The 16,476-nt window shown below is 47.8% G+C and overlaps 1 protein-coding gene across 6 annotated transcripts in view; it reads right to left on the bottom strand.

The window, feature by feature from the left end:
* FLI1 (Fli-1 proto-oncogene, ETS transcription factor) overlaps positions 1-16,476 on the bottom strand; it is a 120,642-nt gene that overhangs the window by 48,259 nt on the left and 55,907 nt on the right. For 5 of the 6 annotated variants that reach the window (XM_070623409.1, XM_070623412.1, XM_070623411.1 and 2 more), the window contains one exon: positions 2,585-2,796. The exons of the other annotated variant lie outside the window; for it this stretch is intronic. In XM_070623409.1, the coding sequence (XP_070479510.1) occupies positions 2,585-2,796 (212 nt within the window). The remainder of the gene's footprint in view (positions 1-2,584; positions 2,797-16,476) is intronic. 6 annotated transcript variants of the gene reach the window in all.

Here is a 16,476-nt window from a genome sequence, read left to right as displayed (position 1 = left end):
GCACCTCTCATGTGCCAGGCGCTGCTCAGTAGACAAAATAAAGCCCTGCCCACATTTCAGTGAGAGACGTGAGGAGAGCTGAGAGGAAGACTCAAGGCGAGAGAAAGACTGACGGGGTGCCGTTTTAGATTGGTGGTCAGGGAAGGCCTCTGAGAAGGTGAAATTCGGGCAGAGACTGGAAACAAATGAGGGACAGAGCCGTATGACTAGATAGATTAGGAATGTTCCAGAAAGAAGGAACACAAGGGGAGAGACTCCAAGGCAGGAGACTGCTTGGGGTCCAGGTGCAGCTAGAGTCTTGTGTGGCTGGTGTGGAGGGAAGGAGTGAGATGGGGGGGTAAAGGGGGGTCAGAGGGATGGGGGGCCATGCTAAGCGCTCTGGATTTTGTCACAAGCCATTGAAAGATTTGGAGGAAGACAGTTAAATATTTCGAAAGGATGACTCTAGCTGCTGTCTAAAGAAGAGACTTTGGGTCAGGCTGGTTTGGGAGGCATTGCTGAATAGCCCTCCTCGCTGTCGGGCGGGTGTTGGCTGAAATGTGAGGATGAACGCAGAAGCACAACACACAGGCAGAGAGGGAGGGGTCGGAAAGGTGGCCCACTTGGCCAGGAATCAGAAAGCCTGGGCTCTGGTGTGAGATTTGCTTCCTCTAAATCCTTAGACAAGTCACGCACCCCGGCAAAGCCCAATTTGCCTTTATACATCAAAATGCAATTACAGTATCTATCTCGTGGAACAATAGTGGGGAGCAAATGAGAAGATAATATGGAAAGATGTTTGACAAGCTATGTCCTACCTATACTGTGAGGAACTCCTCATCCTTATTATTTATGTGGAGAGAAACTCATTTGAGGGGCTCCTGGCTCAGAACCTCTAAGCCTTCCTGAAATCCTAGATTCTGGGAAGGTGGCTGGAAGCCCAGCCCTGGTTTTGGTTAGAGGGATTGAAATGTGGTAGGGCTGGGTGTTCCCACGGGCAGGTCTGACACCAGGGCTGTCTGGAGGAGTCTCCTTCCAGCCGCCCGCTCACTCCCTTCTCTCTTCTCTCTCAGACTTGTTTCCTTAGTGACCTCATCCACTTTCACAGTTCAAACTCTTTGGAGATGATGTCCAAACCTAAATTCCAGCCCCACACTATTATCTGAGCTTCGGTTTCCAAAGCCTGGTAGACGTTTTTATCTGGATATTCTACTGATTGCTCACAACGAATCTCAGGGAACATTGACATCTCTTCTCAAAGCATTTCCTCTCCCCACCTCTTTGTGGTTGCGAATGGCACCATCCTTCTTGGAAACATCCAAGCTTCAGTCATCTTTGATATTTTCCTCTCACGTACCCTCCCCCGTCACACTTCAATGTTTATTCACCTAAGCCCTGTCAATTAGCCCTTGCATATGCCCCTCAAGGATCTACTCCTTTTTATTTCCATAATCATTACCATCCTTCTAGTTCAGAACTTTATAATTTCTTATCTGGGATATTTCATTAACTTCCTAACTTTCCTTTCTGATTCTCCCCTCCCTGCCCTCTGTATACAGTGATTGTCAGCTCTCTAGTCTTAAATCACAGCTCTAATGATGTTAAATGTCATGTCTATGCTTAAAGTTGGTGTCTGCAGGTGGAATAAATTCCATATTTTCTTAGCCTGCCATTCAGGGCCCACTCTCACTTTCCATTCCTCTCTCCCTGTGCTGTAGGCCCATTGGATTACTTGATATCTCATAAATGAGACCAATGTCCTCTCTCCTTCAAACCTGTGTTCATGAGGATCACTCTCGCGATATCGAGCTCTTTCTGAGTCCTCGGCACTGTCCTGGGTCCTTCCCTGCAGCAGCAGAGTTAACCCTCCTGACAGGCCTGTGGAGAAGTCATACTCCAGCCCGAGGGAGGAGCAGAGGAGGCTGGTGCTCAGAGGGGAAGAATACTTGCCTTTGGCAGAGCCGGGACCAGAACCTGGGCTCCGTGTGCACCAGGCCTGCTCCTCCTGCCTCGGTGACTTGTCTCTCCTCCCTCCATTTCTACAAACAAAGCTTACCTGCCCTGGCCACCACCAACTTCAAACACATTTTCCCAGAGCGAGGTGTCCTCCCTCACCGTGAGCCTTTAGAGGCATTCACCTTTGTCGTCACTTCTGGACTTTCACTCTCTGAGTGACTCAGTCCTCTTGCTCTGCTGAGGCCCACCCAGAGAGGTCAAGTACTTCAGGACAGGGAAGGGCATCTTATGGCTGAGTTATCCCCAAGAGAGGCTGTACTTGGGCCTGACACAAAATAGGTATTCCATAAGTACGTGCCTAGCATCATAGGCCTGACTCTAACCTGGCCTCTGAGGGCTGCACTGGGGCCCAGAGCCAGTGGGCTTCCCACCCCTGCACTGTCCCAGCCCTTGGTGTTGTAGTCCTTTCTTGCCTCATCTCTCTCTGGACTGATTCAGGCTCCCTGGTCAAGCACCAGAGCCCCGTCTGCTGCAGACACCCTAAGTGCCGCCACTTAGGTCAGCTCTGTCAGGCTCGTCACCCAGGGAGCAAGCAGCTGAGCCTCCACAGCCCCGGAGCCTCAGAGCCGCACAGGCCTGGCGGGCTTACCTGGACCCATTCATGTGGTCGTACTCGCGCTTGACGTTGACCCTCACCGGCTGACTAATCCACTCCTGCTGCGGTGGGAGGGGGTTGATTTTGTGGGGCTGGCCGTAGTCAGGACTCCCTGAGGCGGTCATGTCGGCCTTGGGGAGATGGGCCGCTGCTCCGTATGCGGAGTCGAAGAGGGACTGGTCGTCGCTCACCACCGACAGAGCCTCCTGCAGGACCAGAGAAGGAGACAGAAAGCCCAGTGTCACTCTTCGTCACTCAGACAAGTGGCACTCTCGCTCTGAGCTGGCAGGGTGGCCCAGGGCTGCTCCAGGCAGCTTGTCCGGACTGCTGATAGACTCACACCCTTACCCTTATGCAAACTTGATGGGTTCTTTGCAGGTTACCCTCAGTGAGGAGGGAGTGGAGTGGGGATGGGGGACCTACGGGAGTGTGTTCATTTGACGGGTCTGTAGGCTGCGACCCCCAGAAGGGAGGGTGGGGAGCAGGAGGCTAAGAAGGGTGTTGACGCAGCGTGCACACTAGTGTTGGGGCACTGCTTGAGCGGCGGGCTCTTTCAGGCAGAAGCAGCACTGCCTCTCACGAGCTGCGTGCAGCAGTCAGGCTTGAGGGGATTCAAGACAGCATTTATTTTATAGGTGAGGCCAGTGAGACCCACCCAGACAGGGTGAGATCTAACTCAAGGTCACACAAGGGAAGGGTGGGGCCCAGGGCTGTGGCCCCCTCTAATTTCGGTTTCCTTATCTGTAAACAGGAGCAAGAATTGCTCTTTCAGAGTTGATAGGTGGCTTAAATGAGAAGATTCGGTACAGGTGTCCAGCTTGTAAGACATGCGCAGCAATTGCTTAGGGGTTCTCGAGGAGGGGCTGTTGCATCTTATACATCCACCATTCGGAGGAGGGCCTCCTGTCTCCCCCAGACAGAGTGCTCATGCTTTCTTGCCTGACTCCTTGAAATGACAGTTTCCAGTCTTAAATCTGATGATTTAGGCTGCCTAAGAATGGTGGCGGAATCTCGGCTATGTGGTAGGGGGAGTCAGGGGAAGACCCTGTGAAAGAGATTGTTGTCTCCTCGCTCATGCTTGCCCATCCCCTGACCAGGTTTAGCTTGTGGGGATCACAGGTTGAGATGGAAGCCTTGCGCTTTCCAGAGATCTTCTACCAACCAGAGCATGACAAGATTCCCCATTATTCCAAGTCACATCAATCACAGGGACCCCAGGTCACAGACTGGAGCGTGATGTTTACCATATCACGTAATTCCACCAAATTAAGTTGACCACTTTTCAGAAAAGAAGGTAGTAATCTAGAATTAATTTATAATCTATAGAACCTATAATTATACAATCTATAATTGTGCAGAGGAGAAGGACTAATACATGGAACATGCTTAGAACAGTCTCTGGCACAGAGTGACACCCAATACTATTAGCTACGATGATTGCTAGTGTTCAAGTAAAGGTTCTCTTAGGCCACCTGCTAGGGGCTAAATTGTTCCCTTAAAGTTCATATGTTGAAGCCATAACCCCAGAACCTCAGAATCTGTTTTCAGAGATAAGGCCTTTAAGGAGGTGATTAAGTTGAAATGAGGCCCCTAGGGTGGGCCTCAATCCCCTGTGACTCATGTCCTAATAAGAGGAAGATATTTGGACACAGAGAGAGACACCAGGGATGTGAATGCACAGAGGGAAAACCACGGGAGAGGCAGCGAGAGGACAGCCACCTGCAGGCCAGGGAGAGGCATCAGGACCTGCTGGCTCCCTGATCTTAGACTTCCAGCCTCCAGAACTGTGAGAAAAGAAATTTCTGTTGCTTAAGCCACCCAGCCTGTGGTATTTTGTTCTGGCCCTAATACACCAGCTTTACTTAAGCCCTCTCTATAGCTGTAAAATTATAATCTGCTCCACCAGCTAACTGTCACCCTTTCTCCCAGGGCCATTCTTAACCCCAGCAGGAGGACAGCCACACTTCAAAGAAAAAGGCTCTTCTGGGGCTATTTCCGGCTGGGATCAGGGAGGCATTACTGGAACATACTCCAGGAAGTCTGCTCCTGCACCAGAAGGCTTATGTATAGTATAGATATGGCCAGAGATGGCAGTTTCAGAGCTCAGCTGCCTGCACAATATTGAAAGGCTCACATCTCTCAGCCAAGTGGGTGTCCTTTGATTCAGACCTAAAATCTGCTGGATCCTTCTTCATTTTTCACCTGCTGACCTTGTGTCACGCTCAAAGAAAAGCTGTGCTTCTTGGAACCATTTGTCTTTAGGTTATTATATCCATTCCCCATTTCAGTTAGGGATCAGCCCTGGCTCCACATCCCCAACCAGTTTTGAACTGTCATCCAGGCACACAGTATTATGGTTCCAAGTTGAAAAGTATGACGTTGTATCTTCCAGGGGGCTAAGTCTGAGGCCATGAAATTCCTGGGGTTCTACACTTGGAGCAGAGATGTATTACCACTTAGGACCCATAAATGCCCCTTTGTTGATAAAGATAAAGAACATTCATCAGTTCTGCTACAAAAAGAGACTACATTTAAGGAATCGGGTATTATCTTTGGCTATGAAGCGTTGCTTACATAGCTTGCTTGATTGTGCACAAATCTTGATGTTTCCAATTAAAGAATTTCTTCCATCCCCCTTCCTCTAGGCTAGGGGAGAAGATGACAGACTAACTGAGGCAAGGAGGCCTGGGGGACAGGGCAGAGGATAGCAGTGCTCTGGTGAAGGGCAAAAGATCCCTACCATCATTATCCCCAAAGAGGGTAGTCTAGGATGCAAGAGAAGGCAGGATTGCCAAGTCCAGGGGGTCTAGCAGATGGCAAAACCAAGGTTCAAAGCAACAGGTTGCAACAGAGACAGATAAGAACCCCGCAGGGTTTCTAGAAGCAGATTGTGGAGAGACTTCTTAAGGAAATGAGAAAAAATAATTTACAGGACAAAGTGTAGATGGGGTAAAGGGTACAAAACTTGTTTGAACCCATTTTGGAATAGAAGTTTCCTTTAGAATATAGGCCACAGTCAAAGGGAACTTCAGTCAAGAGGCAGCATCACAGGAGGAGAGAACCTGATTTACTCCAGAAGACCTCTAGCTCCGCCTGTTGATCCAGTCTGTGCAGGGGGCCCGGCACGAGCCTTCCCACTGCATTTCTCTTTCAGACTCTTTCCTCTATGGCTCCATACCTCCACACTCTTCCCTCATTCAGTCCACCTTGCACATTCCCTGGTCAGATCGAGCTCCCTTGAAAGTTGTAAACACCATTGCCATCCTGTCACAACCTCTGCTCGAATCCCTCCTCCAGCTCGCTTGATAGCAACCACAGCAAATCTAGTCTCATCTGCTTGTTTACCAAGAACTCCCATTGGCCCCAGCTGTCCATCCTTACGTTTCCTGACTTCCCCTACTGCAGCTCCTTCCAAGGATCCTCGGAACGAGCCCTACTCACATACGCTTTGTGTCGGAGAGGCTGTAGTCCTTGCTGGAAGCATCCTTCCTGTACCCTTTCACCTGGACGCACGTCCACCTTCCCATTTTGTAAGGTAAAGGGGATTCTCCTTACTCCGTGAAACCTTCCCTGATAATGCCCTCTGACTTATTGGAGTTTCTAAAGCCTGGTGAGAATACTGCATAGGTACACACACACACATACACATGTGCGCGTGCACACATACACACTCTTTTCTGTTTGCAATCATCGATAGGCAAAGGGATTTGTTTTTCTATAACAGTATGGAGAAAAGAATTGGTGGTGGGGGGAGGCTGGGAAGAGAGAAGAGATAAAGGAAAAGGATTTCCTCTCTGGCCTGCTGGACTGAATTAGAAAAGCTAATATGGACGAGGGAAGGGAGATGAGGGTCACCAAGTAGGAATAATAGATTTGGGGAGACTAGGCCCCAAACAAGCTGATTTGGGACCCTGGTAAAAAATTAGAATTAGGGAGAATGGGCTCACTGCCTCTGCAAGGAAATAGCACCCCTTCTGCCATTCCAGGCGGAAAGCTTTGGGAGCATCCCAAGATCACACCTTTGGCAAGTACATGGCATCTTTTTGATGGGCAGTGGCAGTGGGACCCTTCTCCAGACTGTTGTGTGGGCAGCAGGCACAATGAGGAGAGACATGCCTAGGGCAGGAAAAGGCAAATGTGGAGCATGGCTCCGGGGCACTGCAGCTGACAGACCTGTGTGAGAGCATCATGTCACCGCTGGGGACTCACATGATAAGGGTGTAGGCACCAAGCTGCTGTGTTTAGCAGGGGAGCAGCTGTTGAGCTGATAGGCATTTCAATTACATACTGTGTAGCTTGTTTCATGTGTACTATTGTTATTTTATATATGTCTTATAAAGCTGTTTAATTTTACTTAAATTCTTCAAACTTTTTAAAGTTTAAACATAAAACTCTGACTTGTACTTAAAGCTCTATACAGGAATGAGTACATTGTTGGTGTTCAAGAACTTTTCACTGAGGAATTAAGTATTTCACTTTGGGTTGATAGACTGGATATAGAAAGAACAGCATAAAAATTCACTAACTATTCTCAGAGTGACTAAATTCCTTCAGTTTTCAATGATTTCGCTTCTATTGACTTTGGACGCTACACTGATCTTTGCATTCGGAGAAGGTAAGTTGTTCTTTTAAAGACTTGTTGAGTCCAGGTTGTTTTAGCATGTGCTACGTAAAAATTGACTTCACAGTAGGAAAGACAGAAGGTGTGGGCTCCCTAGTCCTGTGTGGTGTTCAGGTCTGGGGTTACTCCTTGCCCTAGTGACTGTCACTGTGAGAGGAAGCCCTGAGTTGGCTTAGTAATTGGATTCTGAGAAGCTCTCTTCCTCTGCTCTGCTGAATCTTGGAAAGGCTAGGCCTGTAATTCAGGATGCTCTGGGCCCTCAGCCACTGAGTCCTAGACTCAGAGGGAGGCACGAGGTCCTGGCACATGAGTACTCCACTTGACCTGTTTACCAGAGAGCTCAGGCAAGGACAACTACTTGGAGTGGCAGTTTGAGGTCGAGCTAAGTGGATGGCCATATTTGCTTGTAAAAATGCTGACCAAACTATGTCAGCCTTCCTTCCCTTGATCCCCTGCTGGTCCAGGGGGCCAGCAGAGGAACACAGCTAATGAGGCACTTGTGTGGGTATGAGACTCTCCTTCTTGCCCAATTTGGATAAGGTGCCTTTAACACATCATTTAAAATATCCAGTGTTCTCATTATAGAAAATAGATCAAAGTAGCAGGCAATTATCAAAGCAATTATTAAGGGCAAACACTGTTTACATGAGTAATCTAAATTAATCCTCCCAGCAATTCTATGAGGGATGTACTATTATCACCCCTATTTATTCAGATGAGAAAACAGATATTCAGAGAAGTGAAATAGCTTGCTCAGGTCACACAGCAAATGAGTATGATCTGGGATTCAAATCCAGGCCTGCTGCCTGGTGCTTCCCCACCACCATTCACCTCCCAATTGAACTATAAATGAGGGTAACTCTTGGGTTTATGGTAACTTTGAGCACCATCTTTGGAGTCAGAGAGATCTGAGCTCCAATCCAAGCTCCATCGGTTGCTCATTAGGGCATCATCTAGTGCAATTTATCTGTACTCTGTGCACTTTGTTTCCTCATCTGAAGAAAGGGGATAGCGACAGTCCCTCACCTGGTGACATAATCCAAGTGAAGGACCTAAATCAAGTGCCTAAAGTTCCTCGGACATACTAAATACCCAAATTTTTAAAAAAAGTTTTAAAAGAAGCCCAAAGGTGAGAGATGGTGCAGGAACCTTTGAGTTGGAGATGCGGGTAGGGGGCAGATAAAGCCAGAAAGATACTTCCTTCTTCCCTGTGTTGGTTACCTAAAAGTAACCAAGGTTGCCTAAGGTTCAAAATTAGCAGGCTTGGAGGTAATAGTTAGATTTTGAAATGTGAATTCCCTGGGCTTCTAGAGAACAAAGGCTACTTTGCTAATCTGTGTTTCCACTCTTCCTTTTCAAACCACGACAGTGTTCCACTGCAGCCTCAGTCCTCTCCATCTTTCTGGCTTCTGACTTCGGGCCTCTAGGTGGCATAGATAAGGCTCTGTTAAATAACCGTGCAGATGAGAGGAGGAGAGATAATCAAAATATCATGTGGCTAGCACCTACTCATATTGCTGTTCATACATCATGCACGTAGTATCAAAAGAATGCCATGTGTATGTCTGTGAATTCATTAATTAAAAAAACTTCACTTATTTTGGAATTTGTCATATATATTTTTTCTTTCTTTCTTTTTTAATATTAGCAGATGTATCTTCCAACATTTATTTTTCCATAGATTAAGTCAAATGTTATTTTCCATGTGCACGTCTGTTGAATGATAGGGGGATGTGGTCAGAGCATTGCCACATGATGGCCTGGCTGATATTAATGATGAGCGAAGAATTGCATCTCCAAACAGCTTAGCTGAAGCAGAGATGGAAACGCCTCCAGAGGAGCAAGAAAAGGCTGAAGAGGGTGCCCTGAGGACGTCCTCATTCTATTCAGGAATACAGGAAAGACAGTTCTGCCACTGTCCAGTGTGCAGGAAGGATCCTTATTATGAGCCAAATGGAGTTCGAGGGGGAGAAGCCCCAGACGCCATCGCCGAGGGGAGACCCTTTGCCTTTGCTCCTCCTCACAATTAGGCTGAGTTTTTATGTCTAGCACAGAGAATGATCCAAGACATGGAGCCAGAGAAGCGCTAATTCCACTTCGTTTCTATCCCCTTCCTTACCCCTGTGCTGCCCTGAATCTTGGAAGGACAGGTTTCTGGCTGATGAGCTTTGCTGCAGGCGAGTAAAAGGGAGGCCAAAAGCAACCACACCAAGTTCCCGGCTGCTGCCCCTGCACAGTGGGTCCACTTGACTCCCAGACCAGGACTCTGGAAAGCTAATCTCTGGGTCACTGCAGGGAGCACCCTAGCCCTGGCTTTTTATTACATTCTTTGCATAATGACATGAGTCCCTTCTCTTGCCAGACAGAGAGCATACAAAATGCAGACAAGACTCTAGGGAGCAAAGCCCTCTGTCTCCTCTGCTTTTGGAAACCAGCAGGCTTTGCAGCAGTGGGAATGCTGGGGGCAGGGAGGGGGCTCTCACCACAGTCACATCTGAAATGTCAAGAAAGGGTGGCTACTGTTGGTTAGTTCAAGCCTTTTGCTTCTCCCTCTTCTCTGATTGCCAGCCAAGTGCCCAATTCTTGCTCATTATTTCCATCCTACTGAGGGCAGGTGGTAAAAGGGAAGAGAAGGTAAATTCTTTGAAAAGTTGGATAAGGCAGGCGGTGGAAAACATCCATCGGTCACCAAATAGTCCCTGAAAGTGCCTCAGCACAGAGCACAGTGTGGAGCTGCCTGGCTCGTGTCTGGCAGGTTGTCTTTGCCCCAAACGGCCGAAGCAAGATTCCAGTCTTTGCTGCTCCCTATCAAGAGGCAGCCCCTATTTCCCTTCCCCTCAAACCTAGATGGGACTGTATGACTGCCTCAACAAATGGAAGGTGGCAGGAGTGAACTTGCATGACTTCCAAGGCTAGGTGATAAAAGGAATCATGACTTCCACCTGCTTCTTATTCTCTCTTGGGCCACTAGTCCCTGGAAACAGTCAGCATTCTGGGAGGAAGCCCAAACTGGCTCAAGCAGAGAAGCCAAATGGAGAGACCCATGCAGAGAGGAACTGAGGCCACCGGCCACCAGCCAGCACCAACTGCCAGACTGGGAGTGACAAACCTTCAGATAAAGGTTGACAGAACTCATGAGCATATTGGTTGTTTTACGCCACTAGATTTTGGGGTAATTTCTTATGTAGCCATAGTGGAACATCTTACGTTCCGCCACCGCACCTTCTCCTGACACTTCGATCAGCAACAAGAGACCCCATATTCAAAGGAGCTAGAGCACAACTGTCTGAGTATCCTTTCCACTGTGGGTACTGGCACTGGTTGGAAGGAACCGGCCTCCCCACTGCCTAGATGGGGAAGCTGAGGCACAAAGCATAACCTCTCCAGGTTCACACAGTGAGGGGGAGTCGATCTCAGCGGGAAGGCCTCACTCCTCTGATCACCACACAGTGGAATGGCCGCCAGACAAGCAACCAGAAAACAAACAAAGAAAACCAAGCAAGGACCATTTTTAAAAACTACAACAAATTGAACAAGTATTATTTGATAACATGAAGCTTACAAGGAACTTTTATAACCATTACCTCGTATAGCATTTTTAAGATGTGAGTTAGGATCTTCATATTATTGAAAAGGAAACTGAGGCTTAAAGAGGCTCCGTACTTGCCTTAGGCCCCTCCCCTAGAGAATCTCCAAGCTGGTGGCCCGAGGCAAAGCTTATGCCCGTCCCCCAAACTGTTTCCGGTTTGCTAACTCTAGTCCTAAGCTGTGCCACATGGTCAGGTCTGTCATGGAAACTCAGAACTCTCAGCTGATTTCTAAAGTATCTGATTGAAATTTATCTCTCTCCCCAGTGCCCTCTCCCACTCCCTGTCAGTTCATCTTCACTTACTGGGGAGGGGGCTTCTGCCATGGATGACCCGGAGAAAGGCAGCCAGCCAAGTTCCCAGAAGAGGGAATTGGAGTCCTCTGCAGATGACATTACTTTATTTAATGGAGTTTAATAAATTAAGGGGCTGAGCCTAAATGAGTTCAGAGAAGAGGGTCTCAGTTCTCTAAAGGCATGCCATGTGACAGAATCCAGCGCTGCAGCTCTGTTCATCTTGCTCTCTGTTAGATGCTTCTCCAGGTCTCCCGGGAGTATTTGCCTTTGCCTGTTGACTTTGAGTTTTCACAGTCACTTTTTTGACCATAACCACATTTAAAGGGCATCTCTACAGATCAAAGTTAAATTCTCCTCCCACAGAAAATGATTTTACTGCTGAAAAGAAAAAAGTGCCAAATACGGAAACTAATAGGAAGGAGGAAGGAAGGTTAGTTGGAGCCCCAAGAAGGGAAAATTTTACAGGATGCTTTACTTCTGTTTCTTTACAATGGGTCTAACCACACTTCAAGATGCTTTTCCCCCAATGACAGTGGGGATAGCAAAACGGTCAACAATGATCTACTGTGTAGGATTCGTTACATTTAACAATCTGTGCCCGAAGGGACAGGGCAGAATGAGGATGGGATGCTGAGGCTCGCTCGCTATGGTTAGGAAGCATCCATGTTCTCTTCTGTGAAATCAAGCCCATATTCTTCAGCCGGTTCTGAGGGCTGGAAGAGTTAAATAAAGCCCTCGCTGGTGTGAAAGGTGATATGGAAACTGTCAGCCATCAAAACAAAACCACAGATGCCATGGGGAAGGTCCCGTCCTGGAAGGTCACCCAGATACTCCAGCAGAAGCAGTTTGCTATTTATTTCACTGCTCATCACTTGCATTGGGACTGTATTCTGCCTGATTTCATCGGGGTGGCTGTACCAGTTATCAAAAATACTGGAGTACTCCCATATGGGTGGCTGGATTGCTCCTTCTCTGAGCCCCTCCTTTCTCTTCTTGGCCTGGGGAAAAGTAAAGGGTCAATGATTGGCACAGCAGGTCCTCTGGGACCCTGCTCCAAGAGAAGGAGTTGGTGCCCTGGCACCCATGCCATATGGGTGGTTATATATTGGAGTGATTTCCCTGACCTGGAGAGCAGTTTTCTGACGGCAGAGGTGGTGGCACATCACTGAAGATATGCGCTGGGAGCAGCCTCTTTCCCACAGAGGGTCCATGAGTGCAGCAGAAGGGGTCAAAAGGTGAAGGGCAAAGGAAGCAAACCACTTCATCGCTCTCTTCACTCGATAGGGTGCTGTTTTGAAATCTGTTCCAATAAAACGCACTGGCTACCAGCTGGGGCAATGCTGAGTTTTATTGGCTGTGTGACTTTGGGCAAATTATCTAACCTCTTGGTTCCTGGAAAATTTTAACTGTCTTCTACTGAATGTTTAATCCTCTTTGACGATGATGAATGGCCACACTGCCCTGACTACAGAGAGTGGAAAACTTAGAAGAATCATCCTCCATGGGGAGTGGCTGCAGTGTTTCCTCATAGAGTCTGTATGTCACCCACTGCAGGGGTGACAGATGGAACAGCCTGGGAGCCAGGATAAAGTTCCTGTGCTTTCTGATTGCTTGAGAGTAGGGGCTCTAAGAATTTCCTTTGGGGCTTGGTCTTTATGGGTCTGGCCTCATAGCTGGACCAAGAGGATCTCAACTGGTCTATGGTGACAAGAGAGGACTCTGAGTGACCAAGGGAAGTGGGGGAGTGAAGCAGTTCAGATCTGAAACAATGGATTCCCCCAGGGGGCAGACACTGTCCACCAGGGGTGGAGATGACACCTTCTGCAATTTTTTGTAGGCCTTGGAGAGAGGAGGAAGTGTAGGTGGCCTGTGCCCTTAGGTACTTCTTTGACTCCTGAGGTCATGGGAACGTTCCCATCCATTTTCCTCAAAGATGAGTTCTGCTGCGAGAGGCACCCCAAAGAGAAGAACCACGTCAATCTTCTTCATTGTTTTCATCCCCAGTTGCTTGCACAGTTCCTGGCACCTGGTAGATGTGCAATAACTGTTTTAATGGATAAAAAACCCAGAGCATGACGGAAACACAGACGCTCCCTCCTCCGCCAGTGCCTCTACCAACAGCCAGACTTCCTGTTGTATCTCTCAGCTATGAGCAACTTCCATTAAGCCTTGCACCCCATTAAGGATTGTCCATTTTTTTTTTTTAAAGATTGGCACCTGGGCTAACAACTGCTGCCAATCTTTTTTTTTTTTTTTCTGCTTTATCGCCCCAAACCCCGCCTGTACATAGCTGTATATCTTAGTTGCAGGTCCTTCTAGTTGTGGGATGTGGGACGCCGCCTCAACGTGGCCTGACGAGAGGTGCCATGTCTGCACCCAGAATCTGAACCCTGGGCCACTGCAGTGGAGTGCGCGAACTTAACCACTGGGCCACGGAGCCGGCCCCTTGTCCATTTTTTTTTAACCAGACACACCCAGTGACTATTTCTTGTTCAAATTTAAAAACGAAGCCACTGACGGCTCCCCCTCAACAACCACTTGAGGTCCTATTCCTAGAAGCTATGATCTTATCCGACAATATCCTCATGTGACAGTTTCCACGGCAACCAGTGCCCTCAAAATAACAGGAAGCCCACGAGGAAACATGCACACAGGGGTGCCCTTTGCTCTCTTCTTTCCGCCTATACCCAAGGAGCTCCCTGGCAGGAGGACGAAAGCAAAACCAGCCTCAACAGCAGGTGTCCCATCTCATGTGCACAAATCGGGAAATGTCTGAGCCCCGGCTGGCACCAGCCAGGGAGAATGCCATTTCAACTCAATGGACAGACAAAGCATAGCATGAAACTCCATTTTATTTCATTTCCTCACAGGGCACTGGGGAAAGAGGAGCCCCTGAACATATTTCCTGGTTCTTAATGGCTGTTTCCTTTCCATGATTCATCCTGAGGTGCAACACTTGGTGACCTCATGCCCATCTAGTCCTGAGTGTGCAGGATTTCCAACTTTCACATCTGGATGAACCATTCTATCCAAGGTGTTTAGTTCTTTTGTGGCCCCAGGGCATATGGTTACCATATTGTTACAGTGACAGGTGGCAAAAATTTTGAGGATCAGAGTAATGGAAGGAGGTGGGTGCCAGCCATTTTCTGGGCTGGCTCAGTAGCCAGCCCCATCTCTGCCTAACTGTTGTGCTTATTTTATTCTGCTCCTCCATTCCTTTTGCACCCTTGGTTCATTTTTCCCTTCTGCCTTCTTCACTTATTCCTGCATCCTGCTCCCATTCCCTCTCTCTCTCTTACTCCTTCTCCTGCATGTTAATGCTTTTTTTTAAATAGTTTCTCTTCTTGTCATAGGAGACCTCCCACCACTTTCTCACCAGCACTCTTAACCTTTAGACATCTATTTAATACACTTTTCTTGATTGCTCTTTGGGTGTCTGCAAATACCTATGTGAAAATCAGCTTTGCTTTCCCTTTGCTCAATCAAGCTGTCTCTGCATAGAACTGCCTTTCTCATCTCCTCTGCCACATCAAATCTCATTTATTCACCAGACTCTTATGGAGGACCTACTACGTGTCTGGCATTAGGCTTGGCAAAGGGTATATAGGGCAGAGGAAGGCGTCCTGGAAGAGGTGGGGCCGGAGATGGGTGGAAGGGCACCTTCCAGAACACCTCAAGTTCCATCACCTCCTCGGGGGAGGTTCCCTGCCCCCTTCAGCCCACCACAGTCACCTCTCATTCTGCTAAAGTCTGTAGCACTTTCTATCTCCCCCACGGATCCGGCACTTTATTCTAGACTGCCTTGTCACCTTGCTTTTATTTTTATTTGACTCCCGCCTTGTATTGTAGTTTTTCATAGGTTTATGTTCTGTCTCTCCAACTGGATCATAAATCCCTCAAGGATGGATTTTCTTTGTGGTTTGCTGTAGACATTATTAACACTTCCTAACGGAGCGCCTTGGTTCTCTCATCCGTAAAATGGGCACAACGACGGAACCTACTTCAAAGGGTTAGTGTGAGGACTGAGTGACCATTTGTGAAGAGCCCTCCACTATGTCCCTGCTCTCAGAGTGTCGTCACCACTGAGATGTTGCTCCTGGAGTCAGACTGCCAGGATCTGAATTTGGTGTTTACCACTCATTTGTTCTGTGACCTTAGGCAAGTTCTTTAATCTCTCTGTGCCATAGTTTCCTTTTCAGTAAAATAGTGATAATAATAGTATTCTAACTCATGTCTGTCACATGGTAAGCCCTCTCTGAGTTTAATCTTCTTACTATAATTCACAAGTTCTAATATAAGAAAAGCACTTCATTTCTCTAGGCCTGTGTCTTTACCTATAACATAAAAGGACTGAACAAGATGACCTGCAAGATCCCTTCCAGTGCTTCAATCCTAAAATCTGTTAGTGGAGTGATCCTACAGCCCCATTTCCCTGGGACAGTCCCAGTTTATGCCTATTGTTCTAGAAAATGCTTAATTGTGCCTCCTTTCACTCTTAACATTATCCCGGTTTGGAGCATGCATTACATGGTTGCCCTATCTGTGAGTAAGCGCGGATATCTCAGTGTGCCTAAGGCCCATCAGTTGTCATCCTTGCTCTGCCTTCCAGGAAGAAGTAAGGGGAACCAAGGACAGCCTGGTCTATACACAAGAAGCCAAGCATCGGCTCATCTTGGCGCTCAAACTCCATCTCCGGTACACAGCTGGTCTTTCGGTTGGCAGCCACCCTCAAAGCAGTCGCCCACTGGGTTGGCCTTCATCCTTGTTTGACTTGAATGCCAAACCTAGGCAGTCTGGCACTGAGCCTCCTGTCTCTCGGCATTCATCTATAGGAAAAGCAGATACTTTGTGAACAAGTCCTGCCATGGCCTTCCAATGAAAACACCTCAGTGGGATTACATGGAGATATTTTCTTTGTCAATCTCAGTAAAACTATTTGAACAGAAAACCCAGCTGAAACGCACCGACAGTTCCTAGGGACTTGGGACTGATTTAGTTACTCTAAAAAGGGTACTTAGTGTTCTACTCTTGGAAGCTTCTGGAAGTACTAGCTTTGCCCAGTGGGAGCCACGCCTGTCTGTCTGTCTCAAGGACATGTGCCATGGTGGCAGTGAGGCTTAATCCTTGACATTCCAAAAACTCATGGGAAATGGGAAACTAGTCTCCCAGGTGGGATGTCTTGAGGAGATATCCAAAAACCTCATCAAAAAGCTTGTCAGCTCCTTTTTCCTGCTTAGTTCCCTTTCCTTCAGGATCCACTGTGAAAGGTTGTCAAGTTCTTGTACTGCTGCTTCTGTTTGGGTCTCTGCATGATTGGCACCTCCAGGGTTCATTATGGGCTTGGTGATTTTCATGAGAAGGCCCAAGTCGATGATGTCAAGC

The sequence above is a fragment of the Equus przewalskii genome, chromosome 6 (genome assembly GCF_037783145.1).
Source record: "Equus przewalskii isolate Varuska chromosome 6, EquPr2, whole genome shotgun sequence".
Lineage (NCBI taxonomy): Eukaryota > Metazoa > Chordata > Mammalia > Perissodactyla > Equidae > Equus > Equus przewalskii.
The sequence above is the reverse complement of the archived record's forward strand: the minus strand, read 5'-3'. Positions and strand labels throughout refer to the sequence as shown.